We start from the raw sequence: 17,354 nt of genomic DNA, 5'->3' as shown, positions 1-17,354 counted from the left end.
TGATCGCTGGCCTTCCATAGATGTAAACAATGGCGTTCAAGTCGGGCACTCGCTATTAAAAAGAAATCCCAGAATAATACTGGGCAGCTTTTGCTCATGATAGCTGAATTCCTATAATGTCGCGGCCAAACCTGCCATGGAATGAATGCACGCAATGCAATAGATAAGGCTTATGTCTGCTCTTACTCGAAAGCGCTCTCAAATTTCCTGCAGTGACTTTCGCGGACTTCTGAGTGATTTTCTCCTGCCTGTGATGTCGAGACCATCGGAAGAAGTTACGTTGCAAATGAGTCTCTGTTAACTGCCGTTCCTCTGTTTTACTTACACATTACAGCTCGGAATCAATTTGATACCAGCCGTTAATCCTTTTGTAAGCGACCATAATTAGTAACCTGGGAAGATAGGCATCGGGGTTTTAAACCGGGAGGCCGTCCGTGGTTCCACAATCCAAACCTTAGAGCCATGCGTTACCATGGAACTAGCTCGGCACAGTGCCGACCGCCTGGGGATCTCCAACAGGGTATCCCTTATTGTCAGGCCCCAAGTCTGCGTTCCTGCGCCAAAAGCCACAGATTAAGTTGCGGAAGCATCTCCAGATTGGCCACTAGTAGAGTGGTTGTGCTCTTCAATGCAACTCAAGCTTCAATCAACCGAGCGAAATAGGCAGGACAATTATGAAGACGAGTATTGCAAATCAAGGAACAATTCTAGGCGAAGCCCTCGCTACAACTCCTGACTCACTAGCAGAAAATATCATAGTTATTGCTGTCGATATCATATCAGACCAGGATCCACCAGAATAGACTTCCTTAGCATTGCAGCACGTGGCGCAGTTAGGATGAACTCCCGTCGGTTGTTCTCTTCTAAAGGTCTTGGTCAGCACTGCTTCATCTATTTGAAGTTCGGCACTTGTTGCGCCTCGTCTCCGTCTCAGAGTATAAGTAACTCAGATTCCACAACTGCTCCAAGTAGCGATCACCTCCTTCAACTCGACCTGGCTTCATCACACAAACTAGTCCACCACACTCGTTGAAATACCGACAGAAATCATGCGCGCCTCTTCGATACTCGCTCTAGGCGTCAGCGCTCTCGCCTGGGCCACCGACGCTACCGGCCTACACCGTCGCCAGGGATCGGCTCCTTATTGCCCGCCTCGGTCAGCAACGCCAGAGGAACAACGAGTCATTTTGGGAGAATTCATTCAGGCTTTCTACGTGGACAGAAACGCTACCAAGGCCCTGCTCAACCACGTCTCGGAGGACTACATTCAGCATAACCCAAGCGCCCTCTCAGGCCGACAAAACACTTTAGATGTCCTTGGACCTTTCGTATCCCCGAATACCGTCAATAACACGATCATGAATAAGGGCTTCGAGAATAATGTTGCGTTTATTCACTACCGAATGGATGTTGTAGGAGGCGGCCAGCCATTTGCCGTTGTCGATGTCTTCAGGTTCGACGGCACCTGCATCATGGAGCACTGGGACGTGGCACAGCAACGCCCTGCCAACGCGACCAACCCTCTAGCGATGTTCTGAGCGACATAAAGAATGGCGTATATCATAGCGTTTGAATTGATTGTTTTCAGATATCGGTTTCCGAGGTGATTCTTGCGATGACTCTTTCTTCGTCGCCTTGTCTGGATCTCACTGGGATGCATGACAACTTACCCAAAGCCTTCAGGTGTAGCAAGTGTCCGCGACGAAGGTATACGAAGAGGATGTATGCGGCACTGGCAGCTGCAACCGCTGTAACTGAAAGAAGAGACGGCCATCGAAACTGTTCGGGTCGGAAGAAAGCGATGGTCGAGGCATACGACAACAGCTCGAAGGCGTTCTGCCAAGCTGCTTCCACCGAAGAAAAAGCACCACGATTCTCCGCTTCGACGTCCTACATTATACTTGTCAGCTTGCGAACGCTGTGGGATATGTTACGCTTTTGCAGCACTCACTTCTTGCACGATTATCTGAGTGCAGAGGTCGAACCCTCTCAGTCCTACACGGCTGAGAGTAGTTCCTCCAACCAGGCCAGTCGCTGAAAGCCAAGGCTGATCCTGGTATGCCCAGAAGATTGCGGTTCCCACTGCCAACATGGATACTTGCCAACTGCTCATCCACAAACCCGCCCTCACAGGACCGATCAACTCCATCAGCCACGGCGCAACCCAGGTGGCCAGGACTTCAAAGGCTACGCTTAAAGTTCGCGCAATGCCAATTTCGGTAGCGGAATATCCAGTGGAGAGCAAGTAGGTGACCATCTGACCGCCGAAGCTCAATACCGTCAGATAGAGCAAAGCACCAGCGAAAGATGGGAGGAACGCGCGATGACGAACGTAGAGTCTCATGTCATCCATGGACTTCTTCGCGATGAACTTCAAGCGTTGGCCCAAGCCGTTTAGTCGGCCAGCTGAAGACCGAGGAAGTCCTACGGCGGTCAAATCGGGTGAGTGGTCGTCACACTTATTCGCCTGTAGTGCTGGAACCTCGTAGTACACACGCGCGATGGCGTGGTACTCAATAACCACAGAACAGACGTTCACGATGAAATTGAAGATGATGGCAGTTTCGGTCGATATGCCGTCGATCAGGGCGATGGAAAGGGGCCCGAGGAGCTTGCAGAGCAGATCGATGCGGCGCATTTGTGCATTCATTGTTCGAAGCGAAGACGTATGATTGTCGGCCACAACGACAACCTGGAAGACGGTCAATCATCAGTCTGGCATGAGCCCATACTACAATGAGTTGTTACACATACCCAGTCTTTCTCAACCGACACTTGGTTCATGATGGAGCACAGCTTTTCGATGCAAGCGAAGAATGAAGTGAGAACCAGTAGACCAACGTCCACACGCTTACCAGACAGCAGGTTCGTCTTCATCAAATAAAATAAGACACATGAAGCCGCTACGACCAGACGTTGAAAGACTGCACGGTGTTAACAGGTCCAGCCCGTCTAATATAAGGGGATAGACAGACCAATTGACACGCGGACGACATTGAGACGGTTACCAGTATCAATATACTGCCCAATGGCCGAGGCTAAGAGAATTGCTGACAGCCCGCGTGTGAGCGCATACACTGACATGGGCATCAATGTCCCTGGAAAGATCTTTGCCAGGTAAAGCACGGCCCCAAATTCAAAGACGCGAGAATTCCAAGTGGACAGGAAGTGCGACACGTATAGACGGCAAGTGATGCGAGGAGAGACTCCATCCCTCGTGCTGTCCTGTATGGGAGATGAGTTGAGAAGAGGTGCCCGCTCATTAGAGCCAACACCCTCTTCGCTGCCAGCAACTTGCGGTCTTGCCATGGCTGAAGATGGAGACAGGCTGGTGATAGACGGAGGATTGGGCGAATGGGATGGCTCTTCAACGAAGACAAGTGCTTGCACTCATGTAGAAAAAATCGGAGATGGGTTTGCTGCAAACGGGCGTTGCAATGCTCAAGGCAGAGGCTGATCCGGCGTAACAGGATTGGCCACAGCCAGCTCACCGATGTTTCCGAGGGAAGTGCTCAACATTTCTAGTATCCATGGGAGCGATTGCGTGGTAACGAGGAGGGTGCCGGGATTGAGAATGATCTCTTCTTCTTTTGATGGCTGGACCCATTTCTACCGACCAAAGTCAGGCCAGTTGTAGACAGACCGTTGGTTCAACTCGCCAAAACTTGCCTCGATCGTGATCAGTCTTTCCCACACCCATGCAGGCTGATCCGCTAGTGCGACCAGGGTCTCAAAAAACGGGGGTTTATGGAGAACCGAGAGCCAGATGTTCTTTGTAATCGGCGGACGGAACCTCCGCTTATATAATATTTTCACCCAATGAGACGATGGTTGTTGGGCCCATCGGAGCCTGCTGGCCTCCGTTTCCTAACGCGACGTCCACAATTATGGGTATCGGAAACCGAAGGCCTTGAAGAGTTTAGTCGGCCGAGCAGTCTACTCCGTGTCGATATTGAATAGGTACTGATCAACAGACATACGCGATTGACCGCTGCTCGTAAGCTTCATGCCTAGATTTAGCGGCCCAGACCAGCGCCCTTACAGATTTGATAGCATTGCTTCAAATTCTTGGAGCCTAGTTTTGGGGCATTTCCTTTGTTTGTGTCAATTAGAATACCCAACGTGAAGCCATCACGGAGTCATCACTAAAGCCATTCGGTTCAGCTGTTCAGGTGATCGAAAAAGAACAATTCAGTAATCAAATAGTTACCAATAATCATCCAAGTTATAATCTTGGCCATGTGCTTAAAGCAGTGACGGGGCCCCAAATCGGTGGTTGCATACCGGTCTTGTCGAGACCAAACACTTTCAAACGCCACAATGATACCATCTGTCAGCTGGAGGTGTATCGTGGCATAATTCGAAGTACAACTGATTTTATTGAGCCTCTGCCCCGCCCTCGCAGTACTTCTCGTAGTGTTCAATGCATTACACCACGCGACGACATCTTGACTACGTAGAGCAAGTCTCTCAAAACACGATTGATCTTTGAGTTTCAAGCTAACTTCAGGTTGAGCTGTTGCTTCAGTCGTAGACTTCACTTTCGGACTAGCGATCTACCGCTGTGATCTTTCTCAACGACGACCATGCCATCCTTGCCCAACATCAATAAGAGAGAAGAGGCCTCAAAGCCAGACACCGGTAAATATGGAATGGAACCATTCATGGGAGCTCCGGGCTACGCAGGCGTAGTCTGCTGTCCCGTATACGCCGTGATAGGGGTTGTATGGGGCATTGTGCGTCAGATCAAGAAACGAAAGCACCAAAAGGAAACCCAGAAGGCAGATACAGAATTTGCAGTTGATCATCCCGGTGGTGCAGCTGATGTCGAAGCCGGAAAGAGACTAAGAAGCGAGAGGGATATGACACAGCAGAGGAGCACGGGGGGACACGAGCCCGCCCAGGACAACTCATGGATTCAAGGGTGATCCGAAGAATTGTCGAGTGTGCGGTCCATGATGTCCGGCTTACGGGAAGGACTAATGTGCTGCCCATCACGAATCTGACCCCGATCGGCCAGCGAGTCCTGGGATGTTGGCAGTCTGACTAATTTTAAAGAATTAGGAGGTTATACTGAAGTAAATTCATCTTTTCTCAGTAAATCGTTTGAACGAAAGAAACCTCCTGAACTAACATTCTTCAGGCTAAGTGTCTGGCAATCAGCTACGGTTCTCGTTTTGCTATCAGACTGGATACAGGATTACAGGCCATATGAAGCTCCGACCGGTGTACTACCATCATCTAGGCATTGGCCAACCTCATCCAAAGGATTGTCTGACGCATGCTTTCTCTCTCTTGTGATTCACTTAGTGGAGCTGAGCTTCCATGTTGTCGGGGTGTTTGTGTCTTGCTCGGGTCAAGGTCATGTCGACTTTTCCATTCGAATTAGCAACGCCGGCATCATGAAAGACTGGAAGTGTCGACAGATTTAAAGAACGACGATCTGTACACGAGTTTTCAACTTACCAGAGTGGGCATGTGGAAGATTTGGTGATTAGCCATGGATCAACGCATGCTAGATGAAACTCGTGCCCGCAAGGAAGCACGCGCACGTCGTCGTGGGCGGAAAAGTCTTCCGTACAGATACTGCAGCTCTTCGTCTCGCCATCTGTCCTGGTCGGAGTTTTGGACGCAGCTTTCTGTAGCTCAATATCAGAAGTCGAGTGTTCCACGGCTCCCAACCTAATCACCGGAATCGTGTCTAACATCGCCCGAGTAATTCCGTGCATCCTAGTTTGAGCTGTCTGGCCCTCGGAGCCGTCTCGCGGGCCGTATCTCTCGGGATGACGATACGCCTTGATGGCACCAACGCAGACAAAGATGATGAAGAAGCCGACTATAGCGCCCCAAATGCTGCAAAGAACAGTGATGACGAGATTGTTTTGCTTATCTTTCTCTCTCAGGTGCCGTTTGATTGAGGCCCCGAAACGATTCGCAGCCCCCATTGTATCGTTACAGATATTGAAGATGTTGAGGGCATCTAAGGCGTCGAAAGCCATGAATACAATCAGATAATAGAACACCACCGTTAAAATATGGCTCAAAACTCGGCACGACTGTCGTTACAATATGTGCCTATGACCGATGGGTTCTGCTTTGAGGCTCAGAAAGGAGGTGAGGATGGCTCATCAAGTGCGGTCCCTGAGCACACACCAGGACAAACATAACCTCACCATTCTCTACTTTTATACATGCTGTCAAATTAACCGATATTTGACACGCCACTTACGACGGATATAGGCGGTTACCTGCCGTTCTCATGTTCGTGTGTTGCATCCTAATTACCCACCCTACTTAGGCTCACTCTCAACAATTTGCATTGCAACCCATCAATAGACGGCAGACTCCGAATTAGCAGCACCAAGACCTGTGTAACAATCCTCCACTTGATGGTTCGACCCGGCTTTTGTGGTTGCCGAGAGTATGCGTCAATTCTTCTAGTTGTGTCAATATGGTGCGGAGCCTCCGTCCCTCCGTGTAGGGGTCAGGGTCCGGCTAAAACTGCCCATCCCGATCGCCCCGTTCCATTCCATGTCCCTCAGTAACCGCGTCCAGGAAGATTGAAAGCTCGACTTGATATAAACTTGCGTTCTTTGGTACTTTTAGCAAGGCCATTTTGTGAAAGAACCTTTCAACCCGAACCTCAGAGCAATTCGAAAAGACAACAACACGATGGCAAAGATATCTGCTCTCTGGACTCGTATTGCCTCTGGTGATCGCCTTCGCCGGTCTTCTCAGGCGGTGTCGGCTCTCGGCGGCCGCGCTTACGTCTTTGGGGGCGAGCTTGTTCCCAGAGAGCCAGTCGACAACCAGGTTGACGTCGTCGAGCTGAAAGATCCTCAAGGTAGCAACCCAGACCTCTGTCTTCTCACTTATGCTGTTGGTATCATATCTGACTAGAAGTCCTGTGTGATATTTAGGGTTAGCAGATATTCGTACGATTCCGGTTCCTTCTACAGCCCCTTCTCCGCGCGTTGGGTCCCCAAGCGTTGTCCTGCACGATGCCCTATACATCTTCTCCGGCCGTGGTGGTCTCGCGATGGAACCCATCGAGGAGAATGGATGCGTTTGGCGTTACATCCCATCCACAAACACATGGGACTTGATCGAGCCCGCCGGAGACAAGTCTGCCACCTTTCCTGCTGGACGCAGCTACCACTCCATTGCGTCTGATGGTGTTGATAATGTTTATGTCCATGCTGGCTGCCCGGAAAAGGGACGTATGGCTGATCTCTGGCGTTTCACTCTGACGTCTAAGAGCTGGACCCAGCTTCCTGACGCACCGCCGCCAGCGCGTGGAGGACCCTCAATCACGTACCACGACGGCAAGCTCTATCGGATGAACGGGTTTGATGGAAAGACCGAGCAGGGCGGGTCCGTAGACATCTTTGACTGTGCTTCTCAGTCTTGGACTACGGTTGCTTTCGCTCCGGACGGTATCAGTGGTCCTGAATCCCGTAGTGTCTCGGCCTTGGTCACCGTAAGGGCCCAAGAGAAGACCCACATTGTCACTATGTTCGGAGAGCGGGACCCAAGCTCCCTTGGCCACGCCGGAGCCGGGAAGATGTTGGCTGATGTTTGGGCATTTGATGTAGAGGAACAGACGTGGGCAAAGGTCGAAACGCAAGGTGATCATCCTGATCCCAGAGGATGGTTCGATGCCGACGTTGCACAGAACTCCGTCATCGTTCATGGTGGGCTGGCGGAGGATAACTCGAGACTTGGCGATTTGTGGGAGCTGAAATTTGTCTAGGTCGGAGTCACAATTGTTTTGCGGGCCAACCCTCCATCCAGCTCACTTAGCAAGGGAATAGTAGATACCGAGTATACCTCCTTCATGCTCTCTCGCCCTTGACGTCAAAAATGACCTCGCCTTCTCCCCAGATTCCCCAGATCATCCCCAGACCACCCCCCACAGGTCAAACCAGCCCCCCACATCGCTTACTGCCCGACAAAAGCCAAACAGACAAGCAACCCTTGATTGGGGACCCTTCTGGGGATTTAAAACGGCAGCTGGGCTGTTTGCATGACGACCGTATGACATCCATGAAACGATATTACCCAAATGGGCAAATCAAGAACAGCTTTTCGGAGCATGTGTTCGTCCAGTCTTGTTGCCGAGGATGCTGGAGGACGGTATATCGAAGGAGATAAGTATGCACCAACACGGATCTAATGACATATACGAAACATCCTATGACTGGAATAACTCAAATCGAGGGGGAGATCAAATTTAGACTCTCGGAAGCTGAGCGGTGGGCCAGGCCTTGCGGGGTAAGGGCGCGATGTTGAATTCAGCGTCTGTGTGGATGCATCTCTTTGTCTTCCTTTCATCTGATTGTTCTGCAAAGCCACTCTGGGTAGAGCCACCAAGCCGTGTGGCGACAGTAGCACTATACCTAATCTCAGGCACAGTCGCCACGGCAATTAGTAACGATCCAGAAAGTATCCGCTTAACCTTTTTCTTCGTGGTGCATAGACTCGCCGTCCAGTCAGGACACATGTTTCGGTTATCATAGCGCCATGGTCTGTGTTAACTCTAGATTGGGCGTAGTAGCACCAAGGCCCTCGAAGCCATTAAACTTTTTTGAAGTCAATTTCCCCCGATAAATTCATCTGGCCTCCCCTCTTCCGACCCTGCATTCCATAGCCGTCGTATTACACTACACAACAACAATGGATTCACAAAGAAATCAAAGAATGGCACCACCCCCCGCGACTCACGATCCACGACTATCTAACGGCTCCAGCCTCTTCGAACCATCCTGGGCCCGTGATGCTGACAAGAGTGACAAAAATGACCAGCATCACTTTCAGACTGACAGGTTTCGGAAACACAACAGCTCATCGACTGAGATTCAGAAACTGAAGCAGGTCGAGACTTCACGATCCACCTTTGACTTTGACGAGCAGGCACAAGCCAGAGACGCGGCTCTTTACAGAAATGGCCAACTTATTCTACAACCCGCACCAACGAAGGATCCGCGAGATCCCCTCAATCTCCCTATCTCTCGCAAGCTCCTAGGAACCTTCTGCCTCTGCTGTTTCGGTGCATTGGCTGCGGCTGCTGAGCTGATCCTGGGTGCTATGCTCCCAGTGTTTGCTGTGGAGTACGCTGGTCTCGATCCGAAGATTCTCAAAGACTTGACGTCTAACGGAGGCCTCCCCGCTGGGACTGATCCTTTGAAGATTCTCTCCAGCTTCCCTGGGGCACCTCCAATTTTCCACGTCTATCTCTTGGCATCCCTTCCCGTGTTGGTTATCGGACTCTCCAACCTTTTCCTGGTACCGCTGGCCATTTCAGTCGGCCGTCGTCCGGTGGTACTCATTACCGGTGTTCTCGCCATCATCGGTGCCTTGTGGGCTGGAGCCAGTCGATCTCTGCCATCGCACTTACTGGCTCGTTGCTTGCAAGCCCTGGGCGCTGGTACTGTCGAAAGTTTGATCCCTTTCATCATCCAGGATATGGTCTTCGTCCATCAACGTAACGCTTGGATCTCCGGTATTTTCGCGGCCCAGGGTCTGATCATCATCGTCCTCGGAATCGCAGCTCCGTACATGATTATCAACCTCAGTTGGAGATGGATGTATTTCATCACCGCGATGGGCGCTGCCGTCTTCCTCGTTGGTGTCTATTTCTTCATGCCCGAGACGAGGTGGGACCGCACACGTGCCGAAATGAGTAAGTCGGAAATTCATCACGAACTAAATTAGCAACGTCAAAGCTGACTCTATTTCAGATGGCGTCCCCCGGGATGAGACCGGGCACTTGCGTGAGCCTAGAACGTTTCGGTACAACATCGCCATGTTCCACGGCAAGATGGAGTGGCGCAAGGGCTTTAACGCCTTCGTTGACACCCTTCGCACGTTCTTTTACCCTCAGATTTTCTTCATCACTATGCTCAACAGTGTCATGATTGCATGCGCCTTCGCGGCTGGATACACCGTTGCTCCCGCTCTTCTGACAGCACCATGGTCGTAAGTCATTGAACATGTCATTTCATTGTTGTCACAACTAACGAATCTTCTAGATGGGATTTCATGAACCTTGGACTTTGCCTCCTCCCTATCCTTGTCGCAGCCGTCGCAGTGGCATTGGTGACTGGTAAAGCTGCTGACTGGATGGCTAACCGCCTCGCAATGAGGCGCGGTGTAAGAGAGCCCGAGAACCAGCTCATCAATCTCATCATCCCGACCCTCGCTGGCATTATCGGAGCCGTCATTTTCGGTCTGGCCGGCTCAAACCAGGCGAACTACTCCTGGGTCACATTCCTGACAGGCTTGGGTCTGATGGCTTTTGGCTTCTTGGGCGCCAACTCCATCGGCGCAGTTTACGTGTTGGAATGTTACCCCCATCTCGCTGGCCCTGCGCTAGTCAACATCGCCTCTTTCAGGGCTTTGTTAGCCTTTGCACTGTCATTCAAGATTTCTGATTGGGTTGTCGAAATGGGATACTTCCATTCGATGATGATCTATACCGGGCTGATCGCCGCGTTCGCTGTATTCATTCCGGTGGTTTACTTTTTCGGACCAGCGTGGAGGAGGCGATGGCCGGCGACTCACTTTGGCGACAAGTAGTGGCACAAGCTCGGAACTCATGACGTATGATCACGACTAAAACTTTTCTTTTTGGCTACATATTTTAGTTTACGCTGGTACAAGCAAGCATTGAACAGTTAATTGATTTGGTGTACTTCAAGTTTGGCCTTCTGACTACTACGTGTGATTTTGATCTGCATCTCTGACTTTGACGACTTGGTGGGCGCCATTCCCCGCTGTTGGGCTCGATTTCATCACATGAATCACCCATAGCCTGCCCACCTTGAAAGGCCGAGGCTCAAGTCTGTTGAAACCATCCCGTCGGGGTATTGACGTGGGTACGAACATACCCCAGACTGTTCTCCGTACTCCCCAAACCTTTTCCAGAAGCTTTTCATTGGCTCGCAAGGGGATTGACAAGGAATTCAACTCGGTTGCATCGCTGCACCCCGCAAAAGGGTGTGCGACGTCATGCACCGCCCAACGGAATGCTGGGGTGTCAATCCTTCTTTGTGGCTGTCATCTGCATTCAGCTCTTTCATGACCCATCCATGAAGATGATCTCCCACTCCCAACAGGACTACAGCTCAAAATGAGACAGGACTAGTTTTGTCAGGTTGTCGGCCTGCTGCTTCCGGGACCTGAAAAGCTCCAAATAAGGCTCTTCTGGACCAACTGAACCGACCACCACGTCATCGCAGCCAGTGACAAGTTGGGAGTATGTTTTTTCGGTGAACTCTTGGACAGGCATTCCCATAGATCGGCCTCGCTCTTGGCCCATGTAGTCGTGTAACTCAGCTGCCAAAGTTAGTCGCGCGTGGAGGTAAGGAACCCTTGGCTTGTACTCACTCTGAACAACGGGTGGCCAAATCTCAATAATCTTAGTGCTGGAACCCCTCGATTGCTCTCGAAGGCTGTAAACGTAAGAGTGAAGCGCAGCTTTAGACGCCGAGTATGCCGGTAGGGTGGCAGCGGGAATGATGGCGAGGTGAGTTCCGGTAAATATCAATCCGGTGGGAAATTTCTTCTCTTGGAGTTTTGGGAGGAACTTGATGGAAATGTCGACAACACTTAGGAAGTTGGTGTTGACCTCGTTGCGAAATGCGTCCAGGTCCACACTACTGGGTCGGGAAAGCCTGATCTGGCTCTGTACGCCTGAGTTGATGAACACACAATCCAGTTCAGAGAACTTTCGACAAACCCTGACTTCATTAGTTCGGCGGTCTAACCCGCTACAGTAATGTTAGAGAACTTACTCGTTCACGAAGTTATCCAACCCGGCTCGGTCTGTTATATCGAAGCAGATCGAGTCTGCCCTGGATGGCCCATGCTTCTGGACAAACGCATCGAGTCTTTCTTGGCGACGACCGACTGCAATCACTTTGATGCCCTCCTGAACAAGCTTGTCCGCCATGGCCGCGCCAATACCGGAAGTGGCACCCACCAGGAGAACTTGCTTATAAGGAAACGACATACTGCAGGGATAGGATTTATCTTGGGGAATATGGTTGTAGTGTTATGCCGATGCCAAGAGATTCGTTCATTCTGCAAGGGAAATAAATAATAATGGATATTTCGCTTTTAACTACCGCGACGGCTGACTTAGTACTCTACAGCCATTAACTCCGGGTCGCGAGCCGGCTTCCACTTGCGCTGCTTCGGAGTTGGGCCCGGGGAAGTAAGCGAGAATCGGGCTTACACCTGCTACAGTGCATAAAGCCGAGTGGCGTTTCCCACCACCAGGGGCTCGGAAACTATATCCTTTTCACTTACGATAAGTCGGATACTAGTCGTGTTGTATTGAAAGGATCACTTTACTCTTTCACAAGTGATAGACACCCTAGAAAACGTTTGTGTATGACCGAATAAAACTCAAAACACATAGCATCGTAAGATGAAGTCTACCTCGGTATCTCAAGTGGCTTTTCTAGTTGTGACTCAAATCTACATGCAGCCAGTAGCCATAGAGATGTCGATTATGTCTCCACAAGCCCAACCCAATCTTCTTCGCTTTCAACCTTTTTTCCATACTTTCATACGGCAGGTTATCGTCTGCGGGCGCACTTTTTTGACTGCTGTTTGATTCTGGCGGGAAAATGTGTGAGAGGCCAGGAAAGCCTGAGCTGGAGAGACCCCTATGGCCAAAATACATGTATGAAGACGAAACCTGAGGGACTTTTCGAACATCCGCTTCAACCAACAGTTAGTCCATGCTTCTCAAGCACGTTTCTCAGCAACCTCAAACATGTCGGGTGATAAAAGTCGCGATGTCTGTTAAACAACTCCACAGCCAACTTTTCGCTGACCGACAACAACCCCTCAAACCTGGTACATCACATCAGCTATCACGGGAGAAACTTCACTGCAATGAGAAAGCTTACAGTGGCTTGACGAATTTCATACGGCCGGTCTGGCTAAGAACCTCTTCGGTCTGCTTCAAGACACTTTCGTCGCCTGCTCGCAGTGCAACACGGAGGTAGCGGCTAACTACCTCCAGATTCCCTGAGGATAGTAAACCATACTGTGAACCCAGTGCGTGGCTGAACTGTTTGGGGATAGCACTGGAACTTTCAGTCAGAAGGTCGAGAAAGACTAATAATTGTCCAACCGTCCAGCCCTCAACATCCTTAGACGAGGGGGTAAAGGCGCTTTCGTTCGAACTAAGCATCTTCCACTTGTCGCATAATTCAATGCAATCTCTGTAGAGGCTGGAGTCAAAGATAGGCTTTGGCGGTGCACCGGGCTTGTGATACCAGGTTTCCCAGTCAACTGCGTGAAGGGCAGCTGCGGCGTGGACGTCCTGAGAGAAGAACTCCAGAACGCACCTCTTGAATTGCTCAGAGTTGACGCTCTTGCCAAAGAAAGCCTTGAAGTACTAAAGTCATCATTAGTATCTTGGACAATGGCGGAACCAACAATCGCTTACGTGAGGAACAAATTTGTGCCACTTCTCCCTCCCCACCTGCTGCTCCAGAAAACACAAAAAGGTGTAGCCTTTCTCGTAGGAGATCTTCGACATGATGTCGTCAGGCCTCTTTCCTTGAAATTCTAGAACGAGACTTGTGAAGACGCTTTCGTTCCCGCCATAAGCATCAATGTTGTAGAGCAGATCTTGCCATCCTACGATGGCTTCAAGCTGGACTGCCTCTTCCCCGCGGAGGTCTCGCAGGATGCAACGCTCTATGTAGACCGTCCATCCTTCGTTCAACCAGAAGTGCTCCCAAGCGTCATTAGTGACAAGGTTTCCGCTGTAGCTGTGAGCGAACTCGTGGGTCACGACTCCAATGTTCTCACGGTCGCCCGAGACAACAGTAGCGCTGTAGAAGTTGAAGACTGGGTTTTCCATGCCTCCTAAGTGAAACGACTTTGGCAGGACAACGAGATTGTAAAGCGGCCATGGATACTCGAAGATGAGGTTCTGCAGTCAAAAATAAACAAAATCAGTCATCGCAGCGAGGTCGTCGATAAGCCAGCTACCTTACCTCCGCAGATTTAATAATGGCTTGCAAATCGGGTTTGAACTCTGCCTTGCAGGCCTCGAGATCGCCAGGCGCACAGTAAACATAGCTCTTAGGACCAATCTTCTCTCCCGCAAGATTCCTAAGAGATGCTCATCAGCTGTATTCCATAGTCGGTCGGAGTAACACACATACCCGCTAGCCACCGCGAACAGATAATTGGAGATTGGAATCTCCTGTTTGAACTTGTAGGTCTTGAGCTCTAGGGGCTCCTGGACGGGAGGGAAGACTAGGTCATTTTCAGGAATACCACTCGCGACAACTGGTAAGATGGACCGAATAGTCATGTCGAAAGTTGTCTTGATAGATGGAGTGTCCTGGCATGGGAACATGGAGCGTGCGTGGACTGGCTCTCCCTGCGAAACTTCACCAAGTTAGCGCTGTATGAGCTGATAACAATAGCCAATCGTCTGTTTTGGGGACTTACACATGAATGGATATTTCTTATCATCTGTTTGCGAAGCCTTAAACCACTGAAGACCAGTTGTTTCCGTTGTTGTTTCGAAGTCAATCTACGATGGTGTACTCAGCATCAGATTTCCACGCTACTTCGTGAGCCAGAGCTTACGGCAAGTTCGAAAGACTCTCCATATTCGTAGGCGCGATCGAGGTAGATATGAAGGGGGCTGCCGTTGGCGTTTTCAGGGGCTTTCAAGTCCCAAGAAACTCGGGTGCCATTGATAGCAGCTTGTCTCACGATTAAGTAGCTGGTATCAAGGATGATTTCAGTCAGACTCGCTAGTCTTGATTCGAAAGTAATGATTGTTGACCCGATGAGCACAGTTCGCTCGAAGTCGATTGTCACATAAATTTTGGTATGTTTTGTGACGACCTGCTTGAAGTTGGAGTTGGTGTTCACGTCTACAACCGCTGATGACTGATGTTGACACATGGCGCCGTTTCTGGCCGACTGACTCTCGCGACGAAGGGAAGTAGAATCAAGTGAAGACTAGTGGTTCTGAGGTGGAATCGCAGATTCAAAAACGATTTTCATTTCAGTAGAAAACAATGTCGAGGAAATGTGCCTACATATGGGAATGTTTGGACTCTTCTCTGGGACGCTTTACGAGCTGTCTCGTATCTCAACGATGTGCCCCGCACGATTGATGCCCCTCATTTTGTCGTTCAGAATTTCCTATTTGGGCAATTCTGCCATCCGCCACGATCCTTGCTTTAGCGCACTCAGAAACCAGGTATCGCTCGGTGATTGAGACTGATTGGTGGCTGAAAGAGCGTATTTCGATTTGGTCACGAGTCACGACGACACGAGAGTGGAGGTTCTTTTTGGAATGGGTATTCTCGATTTCTGCGATGTAGCCGGATCCATGTTCTGATTGTCCTGAGGTGCCCACTTAAAGCACGATTTGGGAATACAGTCTGGTGAGTTATGCGGTTGCCTTGCTCTGACGCCACAATTTCTGCGCCTCTTGAAGATACGATCCATACAACTTGATAGCGTTGATACTGTCGGGGTCGTTAGTGGGGCGAAACGGACGGTGCATATCGACAGTACTCACTAGTTATTCTTGTCCAGCTTCTCTGCAGTCCACCGAAAGTGATTAGCAAATATCGGACTGTGGAAGAATGACAAAACGCACCGTTGATGGTATGAGCTCCGTCAGTGGGTCGTCCAACGGGAAGCAAAAGCACGTTCTTCTGAAGGATCTGCTTGAAGTCCAATGCAATGGGAATGCTGGTCCGGAATTAGCTTGCGGCAAACGACGTTGCATGATGTCTCCTTACCTTCCGCCTTCGCATGTGAGGACTGGATCGACACCCCAAACGTTCTGGGTGGCCTGGATTGCGGCTTGGTAGTTCCAGTGGTCGGCGCTCTCGTAGAACCAGTCACTTTGGTCGGCACAGTTGATATCCAACTCGTTCTTGCTTCCGAGACTCTCAAACTTCTCTCGAATATGCTTCTGGACAAGCTTGTCGATATCCTGTGACTTCATGTTGGGGACTGTCCTGATGCTAAACTTGCCAACAAGCTTCGCAGGAATCGAAGTCACAGCTCCTGCACCAGGCGTCGCGTTTTCGATCCTGTGAAGACTGAGGGATGGCTTCTTCCATCTAGGCGCTTGTTAATTTCACGTCAAAAGTTAGGCCCAGCGGATAATAAGTACCTCGCAATCAAAGCGTCTGCCTGAGTCTTGTGAAGGCTTCTGGCGCCCGTTCCCCCGAGCAAGGAATCGTCTGAGATGTTTAGCTTGTTGTAGCTGTCATACTCTTCTTTCGTCACGGCTTGCACTGTGTCGTAGATACCCGGCACAAGAATCTTGCCGTTCGAATCCACGAGTGAGGACATGATGTTGACCATGTCGGTCATCGGCTCCGAGATCTGCCCACCAAAGCCACCACTATGAGCGTCTCTCTCGGCGCCGGTGATGGTCAACAGGTAGAAGATGATTCCTCTCAAGCCCTGGGGGATGCTCAGCTGCTCATCGCTGACCCAAACGACATCAGTGATGCAGACCACATCAATGTCTTTGAAGAAGTTTTGCGCTTCTTCCTCCAAGGCTTTGCGCAGACCAAAGGACCCGTTCTCCTCCATACCCTCGAAACAGAAGATAAGGTTCGCCGGAACTTCAACTCCCGCCTTTTGAAAGGACTCAATCATGTTGAGCCATCCTATCAGCGGGCCCTTGTCATCGGAAGTTCCTCGGCCACATAACCGACCATTCTCTTCAATCGTAAGAACCCAGGGGTCATATTTCCAACCATCTTCAAGAGCAGCAGGCTGAACATCGTAGTGGGAGTAGACGAGAACGGTCGGCTTCTCGGAATCACTACCGTATCGACCCAAGACTAGAGGGGGCAACTCGAGGTCCGGTTTGTCTTGCTGTTTCCCTAAAGGTTTCAGTGTGACCTCCACTCCTAGATCTCTCATCTTTGAGGCAATCCATTCGCTCATCTAAAAGTCTTGTCAATTTAATTCAGCTTGAGAGACAAATATACAACTCACTCTGAAAACATCTTCTCTTCGTTCCGCATAAGCAGATACCGAAGGGATCTTGACTGCTTCTTCCAGTCCTTTTCATCGTCGGTGAGTTGTTGTGAACTTCGAACTGTTGGAACTGTTACACAACCAAAATCACTTACTTTCAATGAAAGAAGTCTCTAACTCGTCAACCCTAATGTCTGTTAGTTCTGCGACTTCAAGATCACCTTAAAGTTCTCAGGGGGAAACCCACTTCGCGTAGAAGCCAGTAAGGCCATCGCCTGCAGCGTCAGCCCTTGCAGCCATAGTCAACGTCGGTCTCTGCGGCAAGTCGATGAGCTATTCAGCTGATGTTGGTG

At 50.3% G+C, this 17,354-nt stretch overlaps 4 protein-coding genes across 4 annotated transcripts; 2 read left to right on the top strand and 2 right to left on the bottom strand.

The window, feature by feature from the left end:
• Positions 1–1,049: 1,049 nt before the first annotated feature.
• On the top strand, positions 1,050–1,538 carry CGCS363_v013785 (uncharacterized protein; the record flags this gene model as incomplete). The annotated part of the gene is made up of 1 exon (XM_036645634.1): positions 1,050–1,538. The coding sequence occupies one exon, from the start codon at positions 1,050–1,052 to the stop codon at positions 1,536–1,538; it is 489 nt and encodes a 162-aa protein (XP_036490060.1).
• A 7,162-nt stretch (positions 1,539–8,700) lies between these two features.
• Positions 8,701–10,578, top strand: CGCS363_v013784 (putative MFS-type transporter; the record flags this gene model as incomplete). Its single annotated transcript, XM_036645633.1, has 3 exons — positions 8,701–9,682; positions 9,741–9,978; positions 10,032–10,578. 3 exons carry the CDS (start codon positions 8,701–8,703, stop codon positions 10,576–10,578), a joined length of 1,767 nt encoding a protein of 588 aa, XP_036489752.1.
• A 2,338-nt stretch (positions 10,579–12,916) lies between these two features.
• On the bottom strand, positions 12,917–14,949 carry CGCS363_v013783 (Leucine aminopeptidase 2; the record flags this gene model as incomplete). Its single annotated transcript, XM_036645632.1, has 6 exons — positions 12,917–13,414; positions 13,466–13,957; positions 14,022–14,139; positions 14,193–14,421; positions 14,485–14,569; positions 14,626–14,949. The coding sequence occupies 6 exons, from the start codon at positions 14,947–14,949 to the stop codon at positions 12,917–12,919; spliced, it is 1,746 nt and encodes a 581-aa protein (XP_036490058.1).
• Positions 14,950–15,442: 493 nt separating this feature from the next.
• Positions 15,443–17,301, bottom strand: dug1-1 (Cys-Gly metallodipeptidase dug1; the record flags this gene model as incomplete). The annotated part of the gene is made up of 8 exons (XM_036645631.1): positions 15,443–15,521; positions 15,575–15,596; positions 15,656–15,750; positions 15,801–16,127; positions 16,181–16,968; positions 17,020–17,087; positions 17,157–17,188; positions 17,249–17,301. 8 exons carry the CDS (start codon positions 17,299–17,301, stop codon positions 15,443–15,445), a joined length of 1,464 nt encoding a protein of 487 aa, XP_036490059.1.
• Positions 17,302–17,354: the final 53 nt, after the last annotated feature.

Source organism: Colletotrichum siamense (assembly GCF_013390195.1).
Source record: "Colletotrichum siamense strain Cg363 chromosome Unknown KSG_Cg363_contig09, whole genome shotgun sequence".
Lineage (NCBI taxonomy): Eukaryota > Fungi > Ascomycota > Sordariomycetes > Glomerellales > Glomerellaceae > Colletotrichum > Colletotrichum siamense.
This window is presented reverse-complemented; position numbering and strand designations above follow the sequence as displayed.